Raw genomic sequence first — 27,214 nt, 5'->3', positions numbered from 1 at the left:
GTAAGACTGATTTTACTCTTTGAAGGGGTGGGGTATTAATCCCCCTCCCCTAAAATTCACCAGTGTGTTAAATCACACATTTTACATATCTGGATATTTATTTGACCTCAAAGCATGCGTTATAAGGATTTCTTCAAGTAATCGCATAATATGAAGACTATTGTAGATGTTTAAAAATTAGTGTATTACCGGAATTATCTAAATAAGTGAAGAGAGAGAGAGAGAGAGAGAGAGAGAAAGAAGAGAGAGAGAGAGAGAGAGAGAGAGAGCAGACTAAACTTTAAGTAGATGACTACTATTTTACGATATGTCACGATATGTTTACCATTACTTAATTTTTCACGAATTTTTATTCTAGAATTTTATTATAATTGTTATATGGGTGTTATAAACATTAAAAATGACCTAAAATTTGAATCATTTTAGCACACCCTACATATACATATAATAGATAAATTAGTCTTTCAAGTATGTGATTACTTTAAGAATGATCTTCAATTTAAGTGCATGTTTTAAGGACAATTTAAATACTTCCGTTGTATATATGAATCGCATAATTCGGGAACTGTCCGCGAAATATTCATTTATTATGTATGTAGTTGTCTTCGAAGTATACCATTAATATATGGAACACCTCAAATTTAAACGCATGCTTTGAGGACAAGATAAATATTTCCTTTTTATATATAAAATGTATGATTCAAGGACAGTCCTCGATGTATTCGCTTATTATATATATAATACTGCCCCCAAAACATGCATTGTGTATAAAAAGTTTATTAACTTAATAATTATTCTTTTATATAGAATTTAATTGTTTGGATTATCCTATTATAATTGTATTACACACGATTACGCTAAAAAAGAAGTATGTCTCAAACTATGCGTTTGACATATATATATATATATATATATACACTCACTCGAAAAAAAAGCGGTACACCTAAAATTTGTCAAAAAATCACTAAACTTTGAATGACGATAACTACGCGAGTAATAAAGATAGAAAGGTTTCTAAAAAAAGAAATTAAAACTTCAAATGTCTACTTTAAGAATTGATTTAGTAAAATTTTGCGTAATAATTTTTTTCAAAATGGCGTATGACAAAGCGAGAGCATGCGAAATTGAAAAATATTGGTCCGAGTTTGCGACGAGCCATGGCGTGAGGCAAGTATCGCACTTTAATGGGATAAAAAGCATGCGATAGTACAGAGTTTTCCCTTCAAAATGCTTTTTTACTCGTCTCGATAGGATGATTTTTCACTGAGATATGCGCATTTAAAGTAAAAAACTGCCTTTTTATTCAAATGCGCATATCTCAGCGAAAAATCATCGTATCGAGACGAGTAAAAAAGCATTTTGAAGGGAAAACTCTGTACTATCGCATGCTTTTTATCCCATTAAGTTGCAATACTTGCTTCATGCCACGGACCGTCGCAAAATTGAACCAATATTTTTCAATTTCGCGTGTTTTCGCTTTGTCATACGCCATTTTGAAAAAACGTATCACGTATAACTGTGATATAAAATTTATTCAAGTGGCAATCCGAATCTTGAAAATGCTTCTTGGAAAACCTTGCTAGCTGTATTAGATGCTGAGATATTCAATTTTGAATTTTTAACAATGCCCAATTTTAACTATTGCAAGAATAAAAATTCCGGGTTTCGCTAACAACTATGGTTAGTCTTTATTTTAAAGCTCGAAACCGTCCTCGGATTGTGAGCGTACATGTGCTTGTGTGTTGTGTAGCTGACTTACCACAGAATTTTACTACTCACATTAACACAAGCAAATCTGAGTAGTTACGCGAACGAAGCTTCCCCATTAGGGAATTTTGATATTTGATTTTACCGCGAAAGTTCATTGAAAAAATTCATTGGGCTGTATCAGTTCCAGGAACTGTGATATCTAATAAAAATAGACGACTATTTCTTATTAAAAGGTTTTACCGTCGGCATTAGCGTTACCCAATGTGCACCACGGGGAGGTTGCGCGATTGGAATTTGCACATCATGGGGCTCTAAAAAGTGCCGTTTTGTGTGTGTGTGTGCGTGTGTGCGTGTGTGTGTGTGTGTGTGTGTGTGCGTGTGTGTGTGTGTGTGTGAGGTGTGTTTACCTCAAGGATAAGGACCCCGTGGCTCGTCAGTTTCACGGTATTTTGCGACTCCAAACCTTCCTTGGGTGTGCGCGCGCGCGCGCGCGCGCGCGCGTGTGTGTGTGTGTGTGTGAGTGTGTGCGTGTGCGTGTGCGTGTGCGTGTGCGTGTGCGTGAGAGAGAGAGAGAGAGAGAGAGGGAGAGAGAGAGAGAGAGAGAGAGAGAGAGAGAGAGAGAGAGAGAGAGAGAGAGAGAGAGAGAGAGAGAGAGGTGTCGTACTAAAATGCGCGAAATACTTATCCGAAATACTTACTAATTACGATAGATTTTCAGTGATTTATTTAAAAAAAAAACACGAGAATCTAATCGTTTTATATTTCACAATCCATCATTTCTCTGAATCAAAAAGAAAAAATTTCAAGAAATGATATCATTTTCTATCGTTCTCTCATTTCCTGTTAGTTAAGTATGTTTCATTGTTGCAGTATGAAAAAATATCTATGAAGACATCGTGTAAGAGAAAAAGATAACGATGAGAGAACTCGATGTGGCAAATATTATAATACACGTATAAAAAAACTCAATTTGAGAATCAATCGTGAATTTTAGGATAATTTTTTATCAATGTTTTCGTTATCAAAGATTTAACAGTACGATAAAATTCGATAAGAAACAAAGTTAGAATTGTATGATACTGTAAATAAGATATTTAAGAAAAAGAAAGAATCTATCGTGAATGTACCAAAAATTTTAATTAATTTACTATATTCATAATTATGTCATTTGTCATGAATGTGTGTAACGACGCGAGTCTTGGCGCGGTGCGGTGGGACGCAAGAGCGGCCATTGATGCGAGTCTAGACGCGGTGCGGTGGGACGTGGGAGCAGCAAAGCACAGAGCGGCGCGACTCTCCCTCTTCCCCCCGGCCGCCGGCGCCAATACTCGAGACAGTGGGCCGTGCTACGGCTCGAGCGGCTCGAGCTCTTCCTTCCGCGCGCTCTCATTCGCACAATTAAAAAAATTAATATCTCGATTATTGCTGGACCAAACCCAAACAATATTGGGTATTTATGTTTGTCTCGATCCCTTCTACCTCTTTACAAGCATTGGCGTGGGTGCTTAGGGGCATCCTGTATATATACAGGGTGTTTGGTAAAGATTTATGCAATTTTTATAAGCAGGTAGAGCGCATTAAGCTGAACATAAATTCCTCATCGTTTTTCCATTTTCGCAATAGTTAACGAGTTATAGACTTGTAAAATTTTCTGTATTAGTCCGGCCTACCGGCAAATGCAAGCACGCCGAGCGCCCGACCGCGGCGGCCGCCCCTCCCTAGCGCTTGAACCTTGAGATTGCTAGGCGCGCGGGGGGAGTTGTTACAACAAGCAACAATGACTACTCACAAGCGACGCGTAACGCTAAATTCTCCCTTTGAATTATGATAGTTCTTTACCTTTTTTAATGAAAATAAAATTTTCTAACGACAAAAAGTATGTGTGTACGTGTACATACATGTGTACAAAAAATATCAGATCTAATGCTTAAAGAAGTAATTACTAAATTTATTTTTTAATAAATATCGATTATTTTTAATAAAAAATATTTTTTTCATGATAGTCTTAAACGTCGTAAACTGTCATTATAAATTTTAAAAGAAGCTGTTATCATATGCTCGAAACAAAATTTATGCTTCTTCAAAAAACATTAGACAATTTTATTGATTAAAATGGAAATGACAAGCAAATAAAATGTTTGTTTCAACTGTATATTCTTAATTAAAAATTAAATAACTAGGATATTTATATTTTTAATAAAATTAATTCTTGTGATAGATTTATAATACACGGAAAAAACTTTATGGTAAAAATTACTATGGTAAATAGTAAATGCGGGCCAAGAAGGAATTATGAAATAAAAATTTTTATTATGTTTTTCATCAAATTACGACAATATTTACACTACTTATATGATATAATTCTTTGAAATTTCTTCTTACAGTTCGTGGTTACTATCATAAATAATAAGATCATACATAATTTTACTATAAAATTTTCTCCGTGTAAATTTACGAATATATGAATTTATTAAATGTTTCAAAACTTATAAACAATATTTATTTAATTTAAGAAAATTTTAATAATGATTATTAATGATATATTAAGACACAAAGACAACTCTTAAACCTCTTAGCATTCTTTAACAGAATACCCGTGGAAGTTTTAAATGCATAATTATGTTTTCTGCAATGTTTTTCTTCCAAATAATATAATTTAATGCAACAAAGGGGAAAGATCCCTAAGGCATGTTTTCGGCTCTCTTCAGAATTGAACCAAAATGGATGGAATCACTCTCTTAGAAGTAGATCCTTGAAAGTAATATTTAGTCAATTTCAGCCTAAAAATTCATAGTCATTGTAGTTGATCATTTGAGGCAGTCGGTTATTAGAATTATTATGGAAAATTTTTTTATTTCCTAGTTGCAGTTTCTAAAATAATTCTTTATAAAACTTCATATTTAGCCTTGTGGAAGAAAATATGTCAACCATTTCTTTCAAAAGTATTTGTGATAAGTGTTTCTACATGATTTACGTTTAAAGTAAAATCAATTCTTGTTAAAATTACTCTTTAAAATGTTATTGTTACATAAAAAAATCTTGTTATTTTTTAGTTCCTCCTTTTTAATTTTTCTTTTTCTTTAGTTTTCATATATTACGTGTATTTATGTACTTTAAATCCGACTTAAAAGTTTTTTCATCCTTTATATCGAGTATATTCTGGATCTATATACACATATACATATGTTCGTAGAGCTCAAAGTACCCTTGTTTAGGTTGGAATCGACTAAATATTACTTCCAAGAGTCTGAGAAAGTGATTCTATCCATTTCGGTCCAATTTTAGAGGAGGCCGAAAACAGGCCTTAAAGGTCCTCCTTTTAAAAAAATTAAATTTTGAAAAATTAAACTTATATTTAACAAAAGATTTAATATTAAATATTTAAAAATAATTAAAATTTCTTTAGTAGTCAACAAACTGGCCAATTTATTATTATTCAAATAGCACAACGTTTCGACCTTAGTTCAGGTTCTTATCAAGTGCGAAATCCGAAAGATTCAATTTTCAGGAAACGTCGTAAGCCTGTGAGTTTGTACCAGCAAATTCACTCCTTTGCTATAAAATATACAAGGCTGAATGTAAGCTTTTCCTAAGATTTTAGAAGGAAATGTAACAATATCGAGTGAACTGCACAAACTTACTTGTTTCCTTCGTTCTAGATACTTATTATAACTAAGCGATTTTTTAACGCTATACATTTTGTCAATTTGTGAGTTACAACGAGTGTTATGATATGTCTGTACACTATCGCAGTTGAATTTGAACTGAACATTGGAGACGATAATAAAAACAAGGCGTTATGCTACTGTGACACCGAAACATTTCTTAAGTCGAGTTTATGATGCTATTATATATATCACTCAAATTTTCTGTATCTTTTTGTAGATTAATTGTATGCTGATTCTTTTTTATAAAAAACATTTCGGCAATCTCTATTTTTTTCCGAATGTAGAATTAATGACGTTTTTTAATTAAAAATTAACTGTAAAAGTAGAAATGTAAGAAATAGAAATATTGCATGTAAGAAAAAATGTTTTTCTGTGACATAGTGAGAAACACAATGTGTCACAATTTTGTCACAAAAATTTTCTAATTTCAATTCCAATTTCAGAAATGGAGACACCAAAATGGCTGAATCAAATCTTCGTGGAGAAGATCCTACGAAAATCAGAAGGCGACAACTCAATCCAAGTGATCAATGTATTTTCGAAACCGGCCACAGCCAAGGGTGACAATTATACCAGTGACATGATTAGGGTTATTGCTGAATTTTCACGTGATCAAGGCGATCGTAAGATTGCAGAAAAGATATCAATCATCGTCAAAGTTTCGCCTATACTTAAAGGCCTTCGACAGGATTTTGTAAATATATTTAGTTTATACAACGTTTTTAGTACAAATATATCAAATAGTGTGTGATAGATTTTATTATTTCAGAATTAATTTGTATTCAACAGCAATATCTATACAATCATTTTAAGGTCAATCAGTGATTAAAAATAAATTTATTTTTAAACATAAAGATAAAGATAAAGATTGCTTATTCGGTTTGAAGCAAATCTTAAATATAATTTTTCTGTAAATTTAATATTTCCAGCTCACATTAACTGTATGCCGATATTTTAATCAGTTTTCAAACAGTTACTAGTCACAGTTACTAATTGAATATCGATGCTCAGAAGTATCTAAAACCTTTTCTCTCTCTCTCTCTCTTTCCAGGAAAACTGTAAATATTTTATTACGAGAAATAATGCTTCAACCAGGATTTGAATCTTCTAGTTTTGAATCTTTTTGTGCAAGTGTCTTTTCAATTTAATTACCGAGGCAAACTTATTTTTGTTAAGTTTAAAGATATAGTTATAAAATATAGTTATGAAAAGTTTCTAAATATTTGAAAACAAATTTTTTAATTGCAGAATAAAACTTTGGTATTTTTTTACATTAGAAGAAATTACTCCAATAATCTTGACTTTGATATACATTATATAAGATACTGATTAACTGAATCTCTTTCTAGAAATTAATCCCTTTTACAGCACACAAAATTTTCTTTGTGTCCTGTAAAAAAAATGTCATTGGATTTTTAATATTTAATACTTATGTTAGTATTTAAGAATACTTAGTATTTTATATGGATTTTTTGAATTTGAATTTGCGATCAAAATTTCACAATTCAGATCAAATCCAATATCGTTATATCAAACTACACCTATATTACGGTTGGTAAGATAATGACCCATCTTATTTTGTATTCAGTGACTTGAATTACCAAACATTAGATTTCATTATCCAGATTTTTATTTTCTTAACAGTCATATTGGGCCCATGACTTTGAATTTTAAATTTGGATATTTCCATTTTAATTTTGTATTTAGCAACCCACAAAACCTTCAAACATTAATTAAGTTCTATTAATCAGGTAGATTTCAAAATTTGGCAACCACCGTATTAAGTTCGTTATTTTAAATTCCATTTTTTTAATTTTAATTTTGTATTTTGCGATCCAAAAAACTCTTAGTTTTAAACGTCTTAATTTCAAAAAGTCCTAGTTTTAAAAAGTATCAATTTTTGTGAAAATTTGATCATTTAGTCAAAAACAAAACGATGTCATATTGCCTCAATGTTCACAAAGGCACAACAATTTTCGTGCCATATGGAATCAATGTCGTCGAAGAAGTTAATTAATCTTGTATAAATTTTGAAATATTATGTAAATCTTCCTAAAAAAGAAAATACCCCATGTAGGATTTTACTTTGGGCCCAATACTGGCCTAAGATTGGTTGCCAGGTCACCTATATTGACGCGATAATCACAACCATTACTGGTCTAGCAATGGGAATACAAGATGAGTTAAAACAATCTGAATTTTTTTAGATTTTTAAACCCACGGGATTAGTGGGGGCGCTGCTGTTATTTCTTTGACATGTCGCGTTCCGACAACGCTTTGAAGTAAATTTTCACAAATTTTTTCTTTTTTGATTTTTTTTTCAAACGTGTACATTTTTATGTAAAATTTCCTGCTCTTTCCAATAAAAATATTTCCAATTCCTTCAAAATTAAAGAAAGCATTAAAAATGATGATTTTTGAGAAAAATTCTGGTTTTTTATATCTTCCCCAAAGTTTAATTTAAAATGAATATTGTCATTGGAAAGAGCGGATTTTTTTACATAATATAGTTTATAGCTTTTGCTCTCAATAGTTAGAACCAAAATTAAATAAATAAACAAATTTTTTACTATTTCTAATTATATTTTCGTTCTTATTAATGATTTTTTATTAAGTCGTTGTACAGCCATCAATCCATTTTTATTTTTATAAAGTTCCAAGATGTTGAAATTACTTTTGCATAAGCATATCATATCATATAATTCAGAGGAATTATTGCATAATAACTCTGAGTCCCTTTCACTGTATTGTATGTAACATACCGTTATTCTAAAAATATTTTTATTTGCTTACAAGTTTTGTAAGATAATATTACTTTATATAAATATAAAATATATTGTTTTCTTCAACTCTTATTGTCTATGGGTACGTTTTTTGAAGTTGGCATTACGAATCAATAGAGCATGCTCCCATCAAATGTGTCGAGTGCTTCACGTAAGAATCATTAAAGTGTATGGATATAAAGAGCATAACTTTTTATAACTTTTTTGCGTCACTTTCGTCTTGAAATGGCATCAAAGTGCTCACAAAAAGAAACTAAAAAAATGTTTCTATCCTTTCAATTTGGATTCAAGTCGTAAGCAAAGCAAACAAAAATATTTTTAGAGCCATGATATGCTACAATCAAAACAGTATCAAAGTTATCACGTAATAATTTCTCTGAATGACATGGTAGGATATGCTCATGCAAAAGTAATTTTATCATCTTTGAACTTTATAAAAATAAAAATAAATTGATGGCTGTACGACTTAATAAAAAATAATTACACAGGCACATAAAAAAAAAAGTGGTTGGTCCGGCGGACTAGACTAGTCAATCCTTATGTATTTCGACCCGCTGAATCCGAATCTAAGGTCAGAATTGCAAAGTTAGCTTGCATTTTCTAACCTCAAAAAAAATTTTTTTTAAATATTGGGTCCGGTGGGCCAGACTAGTCAATTCTTATGTATTTTGACCCGCTGAATCCAAATCCAAGGTCAGAATTGCTGAATTAGCTCATTTTTTCCTAACCTCAAAAAAAATTTTTTTAGGTTAAAAAATGCGAGCTAACTTTGCAATTCTGACCTTGGATTCGGATTCAGCAGGTCAAAATACATAAGGATTGACTAGTCTGATCCGCCGGACCAACCACTTTTCTTTGTGTGCCTGTCCCATACAGCACAGAAAGATTGCAGCAACATTGTGGCAACATTTCAATGCAAGATTGCAATATTGCATAAACGTTGTGAAATGTTGCTGCAAGGTTGCTGCAAGATTGCAGCAATGGTAAAATGTCCGCTTTTAGAAATATTGTTACGTAATATTGTAGCAATATTGCAGTAAAATATGTATGCAATATTATTCAGAAAAAGATTATTCAAAATAATTCATCTGATTTTAAATAACTATTTTGAATTTAACAAATACAGAGTGATTAGTGAAACTTCAACCAAAAGATAAACTTTGCAAGTTTTGTCTTTTATCTTATATAAGTACATTATAAGATGAGAGACAAAACTTACAAAATTTATCTTTTGGTTGACGTAATCACTAATCACTCTGTTGTTAAATTCAAAATATAGTTATTTAAAACCAAATGAATTGATTGGATGATCGTTTGGTTGATGTCACTATAATCACTCTGTATTTGTTAAATTAAAAAATACAGTTATTTAAAATAATTTTGAATAACCGTGTACTCTGTTATACACAAATCTACATAATAATAGTTTTACACACAAATTAAAACTACTCCAGAATGCATGTATCTCTATAGATGAAAAATTTTAAATAATATAGAACGATCACTTTTACATTATTTTTGAAAAGTTACTGTAATATATTTATTCAAACTGTATTGAATATTAATTTTATTTATTTTCACTATTTTAATAATATTTTAAAAAGTTGCTGCATCATTGCTGAAGTAATATTGTAAAATAATGTCTTTGCAATATTTTTAAAACATTACATCGCAATACCCATACAGCACATGTAGATGCTAAGAATGTTCGAAGAATATTGCAGCAGTACATTGCGTAAGTTCTAAGAACATTCGAGATACGTATTAAGAACATACTGAGTACATTCCTATTTCCGCCTTCTTCTGCTTCGTAGAATATACTCAGAATATTTTGCAGTAAATACCAAGAATATCATCAGTATCAACGTAGAACCAATAATAAAATGTGCACGGTATACTATGTTAACTGGGCATCGGGTGATAACGACGATGACAATGACAATACCCGCGTGGAAATTTCGCCTTGCATATAACTAGGTTCTGAATAGTTTTTCTAGATTCTGTCTAGCATCTATCTAGAACAAATGGCTAGTACCAAGCTGTATATGTAACTTTCTGAATCTTAGCCTCTAAACATATAATCTATCTAAAAAGTAGCTATAGTGTTTCTCGATTCTTCCTGGCCACTGCATAAGACCAAAGATCAAGGGTTAAAATTTTATTTTTATATTTTCTCAATTCTCTGAAGCTCTATTCAAGGCCCAAGGGACTCTCTTCGAGTGGCAAAAATGATACTACACTTTGCTGTTAGATAAACCTATTGAGCTCACTATACACATCGAGAGATAACTTGTTGCTGTGGGTGATTTTCTTTTATAAGTCTTTTGGTGTAAATTTTCTCACGAGAAGAAGAAGCGCCGTGCCCTCGCCTAGCAGCGATCTCGCGAACTACTCGCGGCTGCTGCGGAATAATGATATACATATATATATATATAATAGAAGATCTTATTACAATATTCTCACTATATTATGTACGGTATATATATTTACAGTACAGTAATCAAAATAAAGAAATTATTTCGTCATTTTTGGTTACGTTACATTTTTTGACACTAAAAATAAACTTTAAACATTAAAAGATATTTAGATTGCAAAAGTAAATTCTAAGAATGTACGAGAAATAATATACTAATTTAGATATAACAGGTCCGTTCTAATAATATACGAATAATGATATATTATAGAAAATATTATAAGAATATTCTTAGTACATTATATACGGTACGTATGTTCACAGTATGAGTACAGGATATTCTAATGATATCATGTGCTATGTGGGTATGCAATGTTGCAACGTTGCAGCAATGTTGCTGCAAGCTTTTGTGCTGTATGGGGTGTAATTAAAAAAGAATTTTTTTTGTGGTTAGAAAATGCGAGCTAACTTTGCAATTCTGACCTTAGATTCGGATTCAGCGGGTCAAAATACATAAGGATTGACTAGTCTAGTCCGCCGGACCAACCACTTTTTTTTGTGTGCCTGTGTTATTAAAGACGAAAATATAATTAAAAATAGTAAATATAATTTGTTTATTTATTTAATTTTGATTTTAACCATTGAGAGCAAAAGCTATAAACTGCATATATTATGTAAAAAAATGCGCTCTTTCCAATGAAAATATTCATTTTAATATAAACTTTGGGGAAGATAAAAAAACAGAATTTTTCTCAAAAATCATCATTTTTAATACTTTCTTTAATTTTGAGGGAATTAGAAATATTTTTATTGGAAAGAACAGGAAATTTTATATAAAAATGTACACGTTTGAAAAAAAAAACAGAAAAGAAGAAATTGGTGAAAATTTACTTCAAAGCGTTGTCGGAACGCGACATGTCAAAGAAATGACAGCAGCGCCCCCACTAATCCCGTGAGTTTAAAAATCTAAAAAAATTCAGGTTGTTTTAACTCATCTTGACAAATATTTTTCTGCAGTTTAAACGAAATCGGATGATCTCAAATTTCATACGTGGATTCCGTGAAATGACTCATATATAAGTTAAGATATACTTAAATATTTGAACTTCAAATTTTAATTTTCTGTATTTTTAATACGCTCTTTTCTGCCTCCTTCACGATCTCCAGCTCGAGATTACCATAATCCTATTTGACCTGGCAACTTCTTCGTATCAATGTTATTTCCGAATTTTTCTTAAAACATCTATAAGTATATAATAAATTACATATGTTTATTTACACAAACTGTATAAATACAGCATAAAGTCGTAAAGTCATAAATACTAATGTTAAATATATTTTACCTCTCAAACATATGTATGAATTAGTCCCGCTAAAATTTCTTTTAGATTGTCCATTAATTACTTTCCCTGTTCCTGAATATTGTAATTCTACTGGCTTTGTCATTATTGAACTCATCATTTTAGCAATACTCTCTTTCAAATTGGATTCTACAGTAATAAGTATACGAAACAAAGCCATCTATAATAAAATAAGAAAAAATTAATGGGTAAAATTTCTGTTTAGAGAAGATTTCTCTTCCCACATATGTATTGTTAAGGTCCTGAGTAATCTAACAATAAGAGGTTTTACGTCGCTCGCTGTTCATTAAATATTGGAGTTATAACAATTAATGAATAGAAAAATTTATTTGAAAGTAAAACTATTATCTATTTACCAATGCTTCTTTTTTTTCTGAAGAACCATTAATAATTTTTCTAGCTCTAAAAAGTGATCTAACGAGACTGCTGGCAGAACAATTCCCAGTGTATCTTTTAATTTTTTAATATTAATTTGTGGAGTAGCGAATGGCTGAAAATTAGCGATAATTGTATGTTTGACTTCGGTTATTTTTTATCCAAGTCATACAAAATATTTCTTTTGGCGGATAAAATTTGACTTGTGAGATTATTCTGGAGTTGTTGGAAGCTTTGGTTTATACAGGGTGTCCCAACGCATGTGGACCACCACTCGTAAAAAGGTAGAAGGGATCGAGATGAACATACAGGTCCAATATTTTCTTGGGTTAGGTTTACAAATAATCGAGATATCAATTTTTTTAATTGTGCGAATGAGACTGCCGCGGCGCGCCGTAGGAAGAGCCGAGCCGCTCGAGCCGTAGCGCGGCCCACTGTGTGAAGCATTGGCTGCCGGCGGCGGGGAGAAGGAGGAGAAGCGGCGCCGCTGCCTGTGCTTCGCCGCCCTCACGTCCCGCAGCATCGCGTCTAGACTCGCGTCGTTACGCACATTCGCAATTACTTGACAAAATTATTTAGCAAAGATAGGGACAAATTAAAACCGTAATAAACTTTTGTGATTGAGAAAGTCGAAAGAGAGAAAGCGATGGAAACTTATGGAATCTTAAAATAATCTAATTTCTATCGTAATTGTGAATATAGTAAATTAATGATAGTTTTCGGTACATTGACGATATATTCTTTCTTTTTCCTAAATATCTTATTTACAGTATCATACAACTCGAATTTTGTTTCTTATCGAATTGTATCGTACTGTTAAATCTTTGATGAAAACATTGATAAAAATTCATAAATTTATTCGTAAAATCATTATTGTAAATTCACGATTGATTCTCAAATTAATAGTTTTTTTTTCGTCTATTATAATATTTGCTACATCGAGTTCTCTCATCGTTATATTTTTTCTTTTACACGATATATTCATTAATATTTCTTCATATTTAATCAAAATGATGCAAACATGGATCGAACTTTCCCAACAGGAAATGCTAGAACGATAGAAGATATCATTTCTTTAAATTTGTTCTTTTTGATTTAGAGAAGCGATGAATTATGAAATAGAAATCAATTAGATAAGTGAGCAACAGTGATTGGTGTACACGAAATAGGATAGCACATTTTCTTAAAAAAAAAAACGGAATTTATTCAAAACACTCCGATACACGAGCTCGACAGCTCGAGAACCGACATAAACAGCAATACGACAACGTTCTTCTCTATAGCAACCAGCTGACTCGCGCGGCCGGGCGACGCGTGCAGTACGCGTGCAACAATAGATTAGGGGCGATGCGTCTTCTACGATAATTATGCTTAGAGATTAACGTTCAACATCACGTATTGTCAATACAACTCTAAGTTTTCTTTCATGACGATAGAAAACTTAGAGTTTCTGCTATCTTTAATTGCATTATTAATTACGATAGATTTTCAGTGATTTATTTAAAATAGCAACACGAAAATCTAATTGATTTTTATTTTATAATCCATCTCTAAATCAAAAGGAACAAATTTAAAGAAATGATATTATTTTCTATCGTTCTCGCATTTTCTGTTAGAAAAGTTTGTTCCATTGTTGCATCATTTTGATTAAATATGAAGAAATATTTATGAATATATCGTGTAAGAGAAAAAAGATAACGATGAGAGAACTCGATGTAGCAAATATTATAATAGATGAAAAAAAAACTATTAATTTGAGAATCAATCGTGAATTTACGATAATGATTTTACGAATAAATTTACGAATTTTTATCAATGTTTTCATCAAGGATTTAACAGTACGATACAATTCGACAAGAAACAAAGTTCGAGTTGTATGATACTGTAAATAAGATATTTAAGAAAAAGAAAGAATATATCGTCAATGTACCGAAAACTATCATTAGTTTACTATATTCACAATTACGATAGAAATTAGATTATTTGAAGATTCCATAAGTTTCCATCGCTTTCTCTCTTTTGACTTTCTCAATCACAAAAGTTTATTACGGTTTTAATTTGTCCCTATCTTTGCTAAATAATTTTGTCAAGTAATTGCGAATGTGCGTAACGACGCGAGTCTAGGCGCGGTGCGGTTGGAGGCGAGAGCGGCCATTGATGCGAGTCTAGACGCGGTGCTGCGGGACGTGAGGGCGGCGAAGCACAGGCAGCGGCGCCGCTTCTCCTCCTTCTCCCCGCCGCCGGCAGCCAATGCTTCACACAGTGGGCCGCGCTACGGCTCGAGCGGCTCGGCTCTTCCTACGGCGCGCCGCGGCAGTCTCATTCGCACAATTAAAAAAATTGATATCTCGATTATTTGTAAACCTAACCCAAGAAAATATTGGACCTGTATGTTCATCTCGATCCCTTCTACCTTTTTACGAGTGGTGGTCCACATGCGTTGGGACACCCTGTATATATATATGTATATACATATTGCGATTTAGTTCTATTTTAACGGGTGACATATATCAGGCGGCGCCACAAATGCTGGTCACAAAACCACAATTACCAAAAAAAACAATTACCAAATTACGTGGTAGTTTGGTGGCCCTGGCCCGAACGCTCATCGCAAGCACGCACTGAATAGGTTCAATGTCTGCTATATCCCGTAAGCAGTAAGGCAGTACAAAATGAAAATATTTTCTACGACTACTGCTACGGCCTACGACTCTCCATTGTAGACGGCCCTTAAGAGAGGCGAGTGAAATGAGAATAACGTGCAAGGAACGGAGAAAGCTCAATCCTCAAGTCGCTGTGCTGCGGTCTAAACTCGGGCACACTCAAACACTCACACATACATCGCGCTCCGTCTATTCGTGAGACGTCGCGCGCTTAGCTACCCACATAGCGCGGAATATTACAGTAATATCGCAGCAAAATTGCAATATATCAACAATATTACATATTACAGTAAAATATTACAGAAATATTATCGACATATTACACGTTTATAAATAACATTAAAATATTAGGTTATATTGTAGGGATATTACATTTTAAATAGCAATACGTTAGAATTGATATCACTCACATTAAATTAAGTGAGGGTTTATAATAAGTGCTAGTATGCTTTAAGCCATAAAAAATTGATAAATCACAGACAAAAATGAGAAAAATAATTGATTGTGATTGATTAATTTCTTACGGTTTAAAGCTTACTCCAGCTATTTTTAAACTCAATTTTAACTAATGTTAAAATGCCATTAATGAGTACGTCACCTTTGGCTGGTATTCATAGTCGAATCTTATTTAAAGATCGTCTCAAGCAATGTCTTAAGATGTCAATACAACTCTGTGATTGGCTGATGGCATCTTAAAACAGTACTTAAGATGATCTTAAGTATAAACAGAGATCGGCAAAAAAATAATGATAAATTAATATTATTTGATTACTTGATTAATCATTAATCAAAGATGAAAATTATTTGATTACTTGAATAATCAGTAATCAGAGACGAAAGTTATTTGATTATTTGGTTAATCGATAATAAAAAAAAAAAAATATTTGATTACTCGATTAATCAGTAATCAAATTTTTGATTACTTGATTAATCAGTAATCAAAGACGAAAATTATTTGATTATTTGATTAATCGATAATCAGAGACGAAAATTATTTGATTACTCGATTAATCATCAGTAATCAAATTTTTGATTACTTAATTAATCAGTAATCAGAGACAAAATTATTTGATTATTTGATTAATCGGTAATCAAAGACGAAAATTATTTGATTACTTGATTAATCAGTAATCAAATTTTTGGTTAGTTGATTAATTAGTAATCAGAGATGAAAATTATTTGATTATTTGATTAAACGATAATCAAAGACGAAAATTATTCGATTATTTTGTTAATCAATAACACAGATCTGCGAGATTTTGTTGTTGGGCAGCTGAGGGTCATTTCGAAGTAATTTTTCGCGTAGAATCTGAATCCGAGCTCAGAATTGGCCCATCACGTCAGGATTTTGAGATATTTGAGGTTATATACATGAAAAATGGCTATTTTGGTTGTTTTTGAGGTTAGATACAGGCTGTACAAAATTTTTTAATTTTTTCTACCGATTCCATCATTTATCATTATCCTACCCCTTCAAAATAAGCTCTCGAATGGTGCCGTACAATGTTTCTTTCAAAAGTTATGGTTATTTTAAGATGACACAAATTCAAATTGCAAATATACTCGTTCGCCACATTAGAACAGTCACCTTCAATTTTTGAAATCTGACCTAATATTGTTGATCAGCGACCTCAAAACCCCCTGTACCAAATTTAGCGCGGATTGGTTGGTTTTCAAAATCCTCGTACTACAAATCAAATATGGCAGACGTGTCATCTTAAACCTCTGCCTACACACCTTATTTTTCTCCCGATTCCTACACACAGGGGTTACGCTAACCCCAAAATTTCGTTGACTTATATCTCCAAATGTATTTAATCAATTTTAACTTCTTTTTTTTCATCGAAAGGAAAAAATCTCAGAATTATGATGGTCTTGGCTGAAAAGTCGAAGATATTAAAAGAAAAGAGATTTTTTGAAAAGAATGAGAAAGGAACGAAAAATTTTTGTAAAAATTTGCCTTTTCTTCAAACGCCCGTATTTATTAGAAAAAAATAGATAAAGTAATTAAAATGGTGATCAATGGAAAGGGGGAGAGTTGTACTTTAAGAATCTATCGTCAGTTTTTTTATTCTGTTCAAAAAATATATTCATTTCGTAATGTGAATTTAGTAAAAAATGAATGCAGTTTAAACATAATAGTAAAAGACAATATTTGTATAAAAGTAATATTTATTTAAAAAACATAATTATTAATACATAAAAATATAATTATTAATACAAAAAATATTTATTACAAAAAATTTTTAATTTGTAATGCTACAATTACAGTATATTTTCGCAAAGTGATTGCGACATTGGTAATATATATAAGTACTGTATGCGTAAATGATACGTAATGAACCAAAAATAACTTTACTTACCCTCCAAATTTGGAACTTTTCCATTTTTTTTGTTACGTTCCCTACACACGGGGTGACTGTAACCCCAACACATACTTTCGATGCTCCAACTTCTGTTGTTTTCAGAACATTCACAACGCCCAGAGGAATAAGGAGAGCACAGTTCAAACTTCCCCCCTCCCCCCCGGTTCCAGTGTCCCCTTGCTAAATACTTTTAAGTAGCGAATATTTCAAAATCGACTGGGGTTACCGTAACCCCATGTGTAGGCAGAGGGTTAAAATGACCATAACTTTTGAAAGAAACATCGTACGGCATCATTCGAAAGCTCATTTTAAAAGAAAAGGATAGTACTAAATGATGAAATTGGTAGAAAAAATTCAAAAAATTTTGTACAGCCTGTATCTAACCGCAAAAACAGCCAAAATAGCCATTTTTCGTGTTTATAACCTCAAATATCTCAAAATCCTGACGTGATGGGCCAATTCTGAGCTCGGATTCGGATTTTACGCGAAAAATTACTTCGGAAATGACCCTCAGTTGCCCAACAACAATCACAACCCCATTATTCGCAGATCTGTGTAATTAGAGTAAAAATTTTTGATTATTCGATTAATCAATAACCAAAGTCCAAAATTTTTGATTAATCAATAATCAATATTGAAAATCTTTGATTATTAAATTAACAAGTATCAGAATAAGATAAATTTTATTATTTGATCAATTAGCATTTAGACCTAAAAATTTGGCAATTACTTTATCGCTCAGTAATCAGGATCAAATGTGAAATATTGAATGAAATGATATCTTGATGAATGAAATAATATCAGCGTAAAGTAGCAATTACACATAGAAAAAAATAATATATTTAAGGAAATGTTCTTCTATTCAATTTACAATATAAATTCTCTGTTTTTTTAAGTAAACATATTGATTTTGAATAAAAAAGTTTCTGTTTAATAAACAGAGATTTTTCATTCAAATTCAATGTTTATTTTTTAAAAACAGAGAATTTATATTGTAAATTGAATAAGAGAACATTTCTTTAAATATATTATTTTTATTAATAACATATTATATAATAATAATATAATTTATTTATAATAAACAGAAACTTTTCATTTAAATTCAATATGTTTATTTAAAAAAAAACGGAGAATTTATATTGTAAAAATTGAATAGAAAAACATTTCCTTAAATATACTTTTTTTCTATGTGTAATTGCTACTTTACGCTGATATTATTTCATTCATCAAGATATCATTTCATTCAATATTTCACATTATTTGATCCTGATTATTGAGCGATAAAGTAATTGCCAAATTTTTAGGTCTGAATGCTAATTGATCAAATAATAAAAATTATCTTATTGTGATTACTTGTTAATCTAATAATAAAAGACTTTCAATATTGATTATTGATTAATCAAGTAATCAAAAATTTTCGACTCTGATTATTGATTAATCGAGTAATCAAAAATTTTTACGTTAATTATTGATTAACAAAATAATCAAATAATTTTCGTCTTTGATTATCGGTTAATCAAATAATCAAATAATTTTCATCTCTGATTACTGATTAATCAAGTAATCAAAAATTTGATTACTGATTAATCGAGTAATCAAATAATTTTCGTCTTTGATTATCGATTAATCAAATAATCAAATAATTTTCGTCTCTGATTACTGATTAATCAAGTAATCAAAAATTTGATTACTGATTAATCGAGTAATCAAATAATTTTTGTCTTTGATTATCGATTAATCAAGTAATCAAATAATTTTGTCTTTGATTACTGATTAATCAAGTAATCAAAAATTTGATTATTGATTAATCAAGTAATCAAATAATTTTTTTCTTTTATTATCGTTTAACCAAATAATCAAATAATTTTCGTCTCTGATTACTGATTAATCAAATAATCAAATAATCAAATAATTTTCGTCTTTGATTAATGATTAATCAAGTAATTATTAATTAAAGCTAAAAATATTACTGAAAATATCGATGATGCCGATCTCTGAATATAAAATCCGACTATGAATACCGGCCTTAATCAGGTTTAATCACATCGATAATGCTTAGATTTCAAATTACATTTTTCAAAAAAAATGAAATGGCTGTGATTGACCAGGTTAACAACCGATATTACTAAATCCGATTAAGGATAATGTGTAAACGTAATCATTAACATTAAGATGTCATTACATTACTTTATTATTTTATAAATATGTATTATTTTATAATTTATAAATATTTTTTTAAATTATAAATATATAAAAGGATATAAGAAAAGAGAAAATAAAAAAATAATATTACAAAAATACTACGTAAATTCGTGATATATCACCATTATATTACTGTGATCCATTTCGGCGGACATTTTAATATTGTAGTAATATTTTTGTAATATTTTTGCAATATTTATATTATATTTCACTGTAATATTGTAATGGGACAATAATATTTCTGTGATATTACTGTAATATTCCGTGCTATGTGGGTACGTATGGCATCCCGAGCGACAGAGAGTGTCATTCCGTCTTCTTCTTTTTTCTTTTCTTTTTTTTTAACTTAGCTCTAACTCTGAAGCAATTGCGGCGTTTAAATGCTTTTTTGACGTATATTTACTGCGCGGGTGCCACTGGCACTAATTGTTAAAATGATTACATGTATACAATTTAATCAATTGTAACAGAAAATTAATATTATAATAAGAGAAAAGGGATAAACTTCCAAAAGCGACAACCTTCCGATTTTGCTGAAATTTTGTATATAGCTTCTTTTTATCTAATAAATAAGATTCCCAAATGGATTTCGGGCCTCCTCGCTTCTCAACCTCCTTCAAAGGTAGAACTGTTTTTGTTAATTATTTCATAAAGTATTAATTGTACGAAAAAAGTTGTCGAACAAAAAATAAAGCTCGTAAAAAGTTCTACAAATAAGGTCGTATACATATTTTACACCCAAAGGACTTTCCTTGCTGCTACGAAGTTACGCCCACTAGAAAAAGATAGCAACCCATATTAACGACAGTTATCATTTTCTCAGTGACGGATACCCCCACCATCGTTTTTCCATTTCATAAGCAGTCTATTCTAGTAAGTGTATGCTTCATGCGCATAGCACAGAACGCAACCAAAAAATTGTGGACATAACACGGAACACCGAGAAATTGTGGACATTGCCTGAAAATATGAACATTTGCTACTCAGATAGCCAAGCGAGATTGAGCATATCGGGCAAATTAATGCACTGCATGTATGTTGTGAATTTGCTGTCATTGTAATTTAACGTGAAACAAAGTTAGCATCAGGAGGGCAAATAACCTTCATGAGTTTATGAAATTGTAAGTGCATGCATTGAGGAATAATAAACTTATCACATTGACAGCAAATGTGCATGCATATTGATAACTTGCTGTTAGTTTGTTTAATTCTAACGAAGAATTTTACATAATATCAGAACAACAGACAGTTTAAGGAAACATCTTGGCTTTAGTTTGATGAAATTAATAGGGAATAAGTGACAGCAAAATGACAACACGTTGCCTTCATTTGGCTATCTGGGTAGTTCATGTCCACTTTTTCAGGGGGCGTCTTGTAGCTGAGGATCACGAGGATCATTCAAAAGCGGACCGTGACACCTCTCATCCTTCTCTCTGGTTATAGTCACCTGTAATGAATCCTCGAAACTAACTGAAACACTTTAGGCCTTTAGTACAAAATTAAATGCATGCTTGTTGAACTATAAATTTCCATTCGTTAATCTTAAATAAACTTTTTCAGGTTACACAGTCAGGTATCTTTCACGTTGAAATATTGATGATGTCTGATACATTAGATAAAATGAATAAGTTATTAGGACCAAAGTACCGATTAAGTGGGAAAGGTCTCTACGTGCAAAATGAAAATCCAACACTTCTGGTGATCGAGGATCTCGCTCCTCTCGGTTTTCGCATGGCCTGTCGTCTGTCTGGTCTTGACCTAGACCATACTGTATTGGCGCTTCGCGGATTAGCCAGATTTCACGCAGCTTCTGTCACTCTATGCGAAAAGGTAAATTATCATATGTGATTTACAATTAATAATACAACTCACAGTCATATTATCTCATTTTGATTATTAAAAATTCAGGTTAATATATAAAACAAACTTAAAAAACCATCAAAATTTACATTTTTGCTTTAATACTCTTAATATAACTGTATATATATGTATATATGTATATAATAGAGAAAGCTTGCCAACACTGTCACTATTTTGTTTTTATATCTTAAATTATTTATTTTACCTGAATTTCTTATACATTTTTTTCCTTCTCTGATGAAAATGAGAAGCTTTATGAACGTTCTTTTAACGTTTATATAAGCGTTTTTGAGAGTTCGTTGATAATGATAGTTTAGAAACGGCTGATAAAAAATTTATAAAGAGGAAATTGTAACGCTACAATGTTTGAAAGACGTTCGTATACAGCGTTTTTGAGTGTTTGTACAGCGTTGACATGATGTTAAACGTTTGTTGAGGGTTCTTTAAAACGTTTATAGATGATGTGTTAAATGTTTAAAGGGCGTTTATTCTTGTCAGTGGAAACGACGTAAAGAATATTTGCTACAAGCTTGTAACCATTTAGTAATTTGTTGCTGCTGTGGAAAAATTTGTGTATTTTGTGTAAATTCTCTTTCTGCTTAGAATGCAGATTTTAACTCTTTATTCTCTCGCACTAAACGTGTATCTGTATTTCTATCATTTGTGATACTTGTTAATGCACTACATCTATGACTTGAAATCAAATTTCTAGATGCCAATAATTTTGCATGAACTGCATCAGTAGCATTCCAGCAAACACAGAACATTGCAGCAACGTTGTAATATTATAGCAACATTACAGCAATATTCTAACTTTACTGCAATGTTTCTGCAATGTTCTGTGTTTGCTGGGATCTTTCTTGATCTTCTTTTCCATATATCTCTGGAAAAAAAAGAAACATTAGTTAAATATGTCAACATTTGCAAACATTTACATTTAAATCATGATTGCTGGTAATGGTAATATTAGATGTACCTGCTTGCTCCAACGTATCATTATCAGTTGAGTTAGGTTGTGACCGAACATGCTCACAGAATTAATAAATTCTTAGAGAATCTTAGTATTTCCGAAGATTCCTTACTTTACATAGTCGCCAGGTCGGTGTACAGCCCCGCCGCCAGGGTGTGGTCACGGCCCTCTCGTCTTGTCGGCCGGATGATGTAATACGTCTACACGGCTTTGGAATGCGGAAGTCCTCGTTGTTTACGTCCGCTCAGACTTGGCTGGGACCCCCGCGTTGATAGAATCCTCTGGGACGTCTCGCTACGTGGTGCGCGTCGGATGACGCAATCTCCCGCCGCTAACGGATGCTCGCCCAGGATGGGAATTTTGGGTCGCACGAATAATTTAAGGCTTCAGGGTTTTCACACAACTCGATTTATTGAAACATTCGCGCACACACTCACACTGCGGCTTCTAATCGCCCACGCGTGTGTCGCGATTCACTTGTCTACGCGTCGCCTCTCGCATAACGCACGTAGATCTCGCGAATTTTATTACGCGCTCGCGATTAATTACAGCGCGGAAAGAATCTGCTGGCAAGGCTCGCGGGTGGTATTGCGTACAATTAGTCGCGCCCGTTACTGCCTATGCACTAATCCCGTAATTATACGATAACGAGATCGCGCGGGAAAACGTACACGCACGCACGTCCGTCTCCCAAGACGTCTCGTTGCAGACTTTTCTAGCGTCGGGACGCTGAGCCGCTTGTTCCCATGCATCCCTACCACTCGGTGCACCCCGATTGGCTTGTTGTTGTCAGGCTGTAGTCTGTCGCCAATCGGTGAGCATCGAATGGTATCTCACTCATACTCACTCTCGCTCTCGCTCGGATGCTGTGGCACCGCATGCGCACTGCGTTAGAAATCCACAGCGTCGAGCGAGTAATGTCGCAACGCTATTGGTGGCACAGGTCCGTTCACACGGACTGCCTTTATGGCTTAAGGTCCCCAAAACGATTAATTATCGTTTAACTTAACTGTATTGCCCAAATTGGCATTAAACAACATAAAATAATGAAAGAACATACGTGTACGTGTACATACATGTGTACAAAAAAATATCAGTTTTAATGCTTAAAGAAGCAATTACTAAATTTATTTTTTTTTAATAAATAATGATTATTTTTAATAAAAAATTTTTTTTGGTGATAGTCTTAAATGTCGTAAACTGTCATAAATTTTAAAAGAAGCTATTATCATGTGCTCAAAAACAAATTTATCTTTCTTTAAACAACATTAGAAAATTTTATCGATTAAAATGGAAATAACAACCAAATAAAATGTTTCAACTTTATATTCTTAATTAAAAATTAAATAACGAGGATATTTATATTTTTAATAAAATTAATCCTTGTGATAGACTTATAATACACGGAAAAAACTTTGTGGTAAAAATTACTATGGTAAGTAGTAAACGCGTGCTAAGGAGGAATTATGAAAATTTTTATTATGTTCTTCATCAAATTACGATAATATTTACACTACTTATATGATATAATTCTCTGAAATTTCTTCTTACAGTTCGTGGTTACTATCATAAATAATAAATCATACATAATTTTACTATAAAATTTTCTCCGTGTAGATTTACAAATATATGAATTTATTAAATGTTTGAAAACTTATAAACAATATTTATTTAATTCAAGAAAATTTTAGTATGTAATGTGTGTGTATTTGGTGTGTGTGCGTGTGTGTGTGTGTGTGTGTGTGTGTGTGTGTGTGTGTGTGTGTGTGTGTGTGTGTGTGTGTGTGTGTGTGTGATACATACACGAAAATGTTAAACATTATTTGTTTTGTGTAAAGTGAAGTGTTTATTATCAATATAATATTCTTTTCAACCATTAAAAATAAGATAATTATTAAAAAAGAATAAAATTAAAAATGAATAATTGATTTTCTTAAAACTAGAATCATATTTTTCTACGTGTGCGTGTATTGTATAGTAATCAGCATGAATAATAATAGTGACATAAAATCGCGAACTAAGGAATGATTATTCATTTTCCTGTCACAAAGTGATTATTCTTTTCTTGCGTATGTACGTACATACACCACACACACACACACAAACACACACACACACACACACACACACACACACACACACACGCACGCACGCAAACGCACACGCACACGCACACGCACACGCACACGCACAAACACACGCACACGCACAAACACACGCACACGCACACGCACACCAAATACACACACATTACATGCGGTGCTGCGGGACGTGAGGGCGGCGAAGCACAGGCAGCGGCGCCGCTTCTCCTCCTTCTCCCCGCCGCCGGCAGCCAATGCTTCACACAGTGGGCCGCGCTACGGCTCGAGCGGCTCGGCTCTTCCTACGGCGCGCCGCGGCGCGCTCTCATTCGCACAATTAAAAAAATTGATATCTCGATTATTTGTAAACCTAACCCAAGAAAATATTGGACCTGTATGTTCATCTCGATCCCTTCTACCTTTTTACGAGTGGTGGTCCACATGCGTTGGGACACCCTGTATATTATAATATCCGCGCGCGATTTATTATATTATAATATTTAATAACAAAATGGCCGCATAGCGATTAAAATACCATTTCTTTAAATAGGATTAATAAGCGGTTTTCAATTGTAGAATAAAATGTTTCATTGGTGCAATTTATTTATTAGTATTTTTAATTACGTCATTTTAATAACTTACTACTAACAAAGGGACCTTACGGGTCATGGGTCATCGATTTTTTCCATACTTATAGGATTTGAAGATCAGTATCCGGACTTCAATTTCCTAAAGCAGTACGATGCGCTTCTCAAAAATACTCGAGAAAATCGATTTTGAAGATTTCCGATATCTTTAAGTACAGAAAATTTTGACCTATCGTCAGAGCCGCTCGTAGCCGAGCGCACAGAGCTCTAGTTTTGTAAGCGCGGAGTCGCTGGTTCAATTCTCGCTGGCCCCAATTTTTTTAAAATAAGTCAATGCAGTTTTTTTTAAATCTTATATCTTAACATTTATCAAATTAAAATGCTAATTAATTATTAAATATTTATTCGTTATCTTTTAAATAAAAATTAACATCTTTTTATTTTTATTTAATGGTAAAATATGAATAGTACAGCATCTGCTCTCTCGGAACCCTTACTTCTCCCACTTTTTGCAAGGCTGTTCTTTGTTCACGACTAGATGCGAAAGAATGGGGATCGACCAGGATCGATTTACAATAAATTCGACTTGTAAACTCCGACTAACATGTTAAAGATACAGCGTAAAATGTAAACGATAAAATAACTGAATGTTATTTGTACATATTATTTTTGCATTTAATAATAAGACGTTTTCCATTTTTGTACCTTTTAATTTATTATAAATATTCGCATTTTCAAGCAAATGGCAATTAAAAATAAAAAGATGTTAATTTTTATTTAAAAAATAACGAATAAATATTTAATAATTAATTAGCATTTAAATTTGATAAATGTTAAGATATAGAATTTAAAAAAAACTCCATTGACTTATTAAAAAAAAATTGGAACCAGTGCGAGAATCGAACCAGCGACTCCGCGCTTACGAAACTAGAGCTCTGTGCGCTCGGCTACGAGCGGCTCTGACGATAGGTCAAAATTTTCTGTAATTAAAGATATCGAAAATCTTCAAAATCGATTTTCTCGAGTATTTTTGAGAAGCGCATCGTACTGCTTTAGGAAATTGAAGTCCGGATACTGATCTTCAAATCCTATAAGTATAGAAAAAATCAATGACCCATGACCCGTAAGATCCCCTTGTTAGAACGTCCTGAGGACTGTCTTAGAACGTCGTAAGAACTGTTTTAGGATATCCTGAGGACTGTTTTAGGATGTCCTGAGGACTTTCAGGATATCATATTCTCAGAACATTTTGTGCTATCTAAAATGTCTTGTATTTATACAGTCATCATATTTAAGTTTGTCTTCAGACATTTTGTAACTAATAAACTCTTTATACAATATTTTAAGAGTAACAAATGAAATTATGTTGCCAATAAGAGCCAGCACTAGATGTGTTTGTGCAATGTTGTATTTTACAAGTGGTTTTATCGATATGACATGAAACTATTGTAGGAGGCATTACGTTGCATTATTTAAATAGCGCGCGATAGACTAAGCGGATCCTCTTGAGGATCGGTACAAATTTAGAGCGTGACAAATTCGGGAGATGGCGTTAGCATAAAAAAGCGGGGTACTAGGGAAGGGCCCACGTGCGCCAGTGCTCGAGAAGGTTCATTAGAGAAAACGCGCAAAGATGTGACGAAGTGTACACGCAAAAGATCCAGTTGTTACACGAGTGCCTACGAATAAATCTTGCATTAATTTCACCCAAAACTGACTTCGATTAATATCTATCCTACAATTTGGGGGCTCAGCCGGGATTTGAGTCAGTCTTTGAGCCGGTGGAACTGTGCAAGGACGACGACGACGACAAAAGAAGATCAGTGTGCATCTCAAGACGAAACGCGCGGACACGACGACGAGAACGAATTCGCGCGTATTCTAAGACGAAGTGAGTGAGAACGACGACGAGAAAAGACACGTGCGTATCCTGAAATTGAGTACGCGAGAGTGGCGAAGAGAGGGAACCTGCGTGCATATTACGACGTCGTGCGTGAGTGAGACAGTAAGTGTGTAAGAACGACGACGAGAGAAGACACGTGCGTATCCTGAAATTAGGTGCGCGAGAAAGACAGCCAAAAAAGAGAGACTCTAGTATCGCGAGACGACGGAACAGACGAGAAAACGTGGCGTATCGTATTGAAAGAGCGGAAATCGCGACGAAACAACGAGAAG

The 27,214-nt window shown here is 32.7% G+C and overlaps 1 protein-coding gene across 1 annotated transcript in view; it reads left to right on the top strand.

The window, feature by feature from the left end:
* Positions 1-27,214, top strand: part of LOC105836094 — a 152,901-nt gene that overhangs the window by 32,275 nt on the left and 93,412 nt on the right. Inside the window, exons 2-3 of the mRNA XM_012679891.3 lie at positions 5,822-6,072; positions 21,102-21,371. Coding sequence (XP_012535345.1) covers positions 5,824-6,072; positions 21,102-21,371 — 519 coding nt within the window. The 5' untranslated portion in view covers positions 5,822-5,823. The remainder of the gene's footprint in view (positions 1-5,821; positions 6,073-21,101; positions 21,372-27,214) is intronic.

The sequence above is a fragment of the Monomorium pharaonis genome, chromosome 2 (genome assembly GCF_013373865.1).
Source record: "Monomorium pharaonis isolate MP-MQ-018 chromosome 2, ASM1337386v2, whole genome shotgun sequence".
Lineage (NCBI taxonomy): Eukaryota > Metazoa > Arthropoda > Insecta > Hymenoptera > Formicidae > Monomorium > Monomorium pharaonis.
This window is presented reverse-complemented; position numbering and strand designations above follow the sequence as displayed.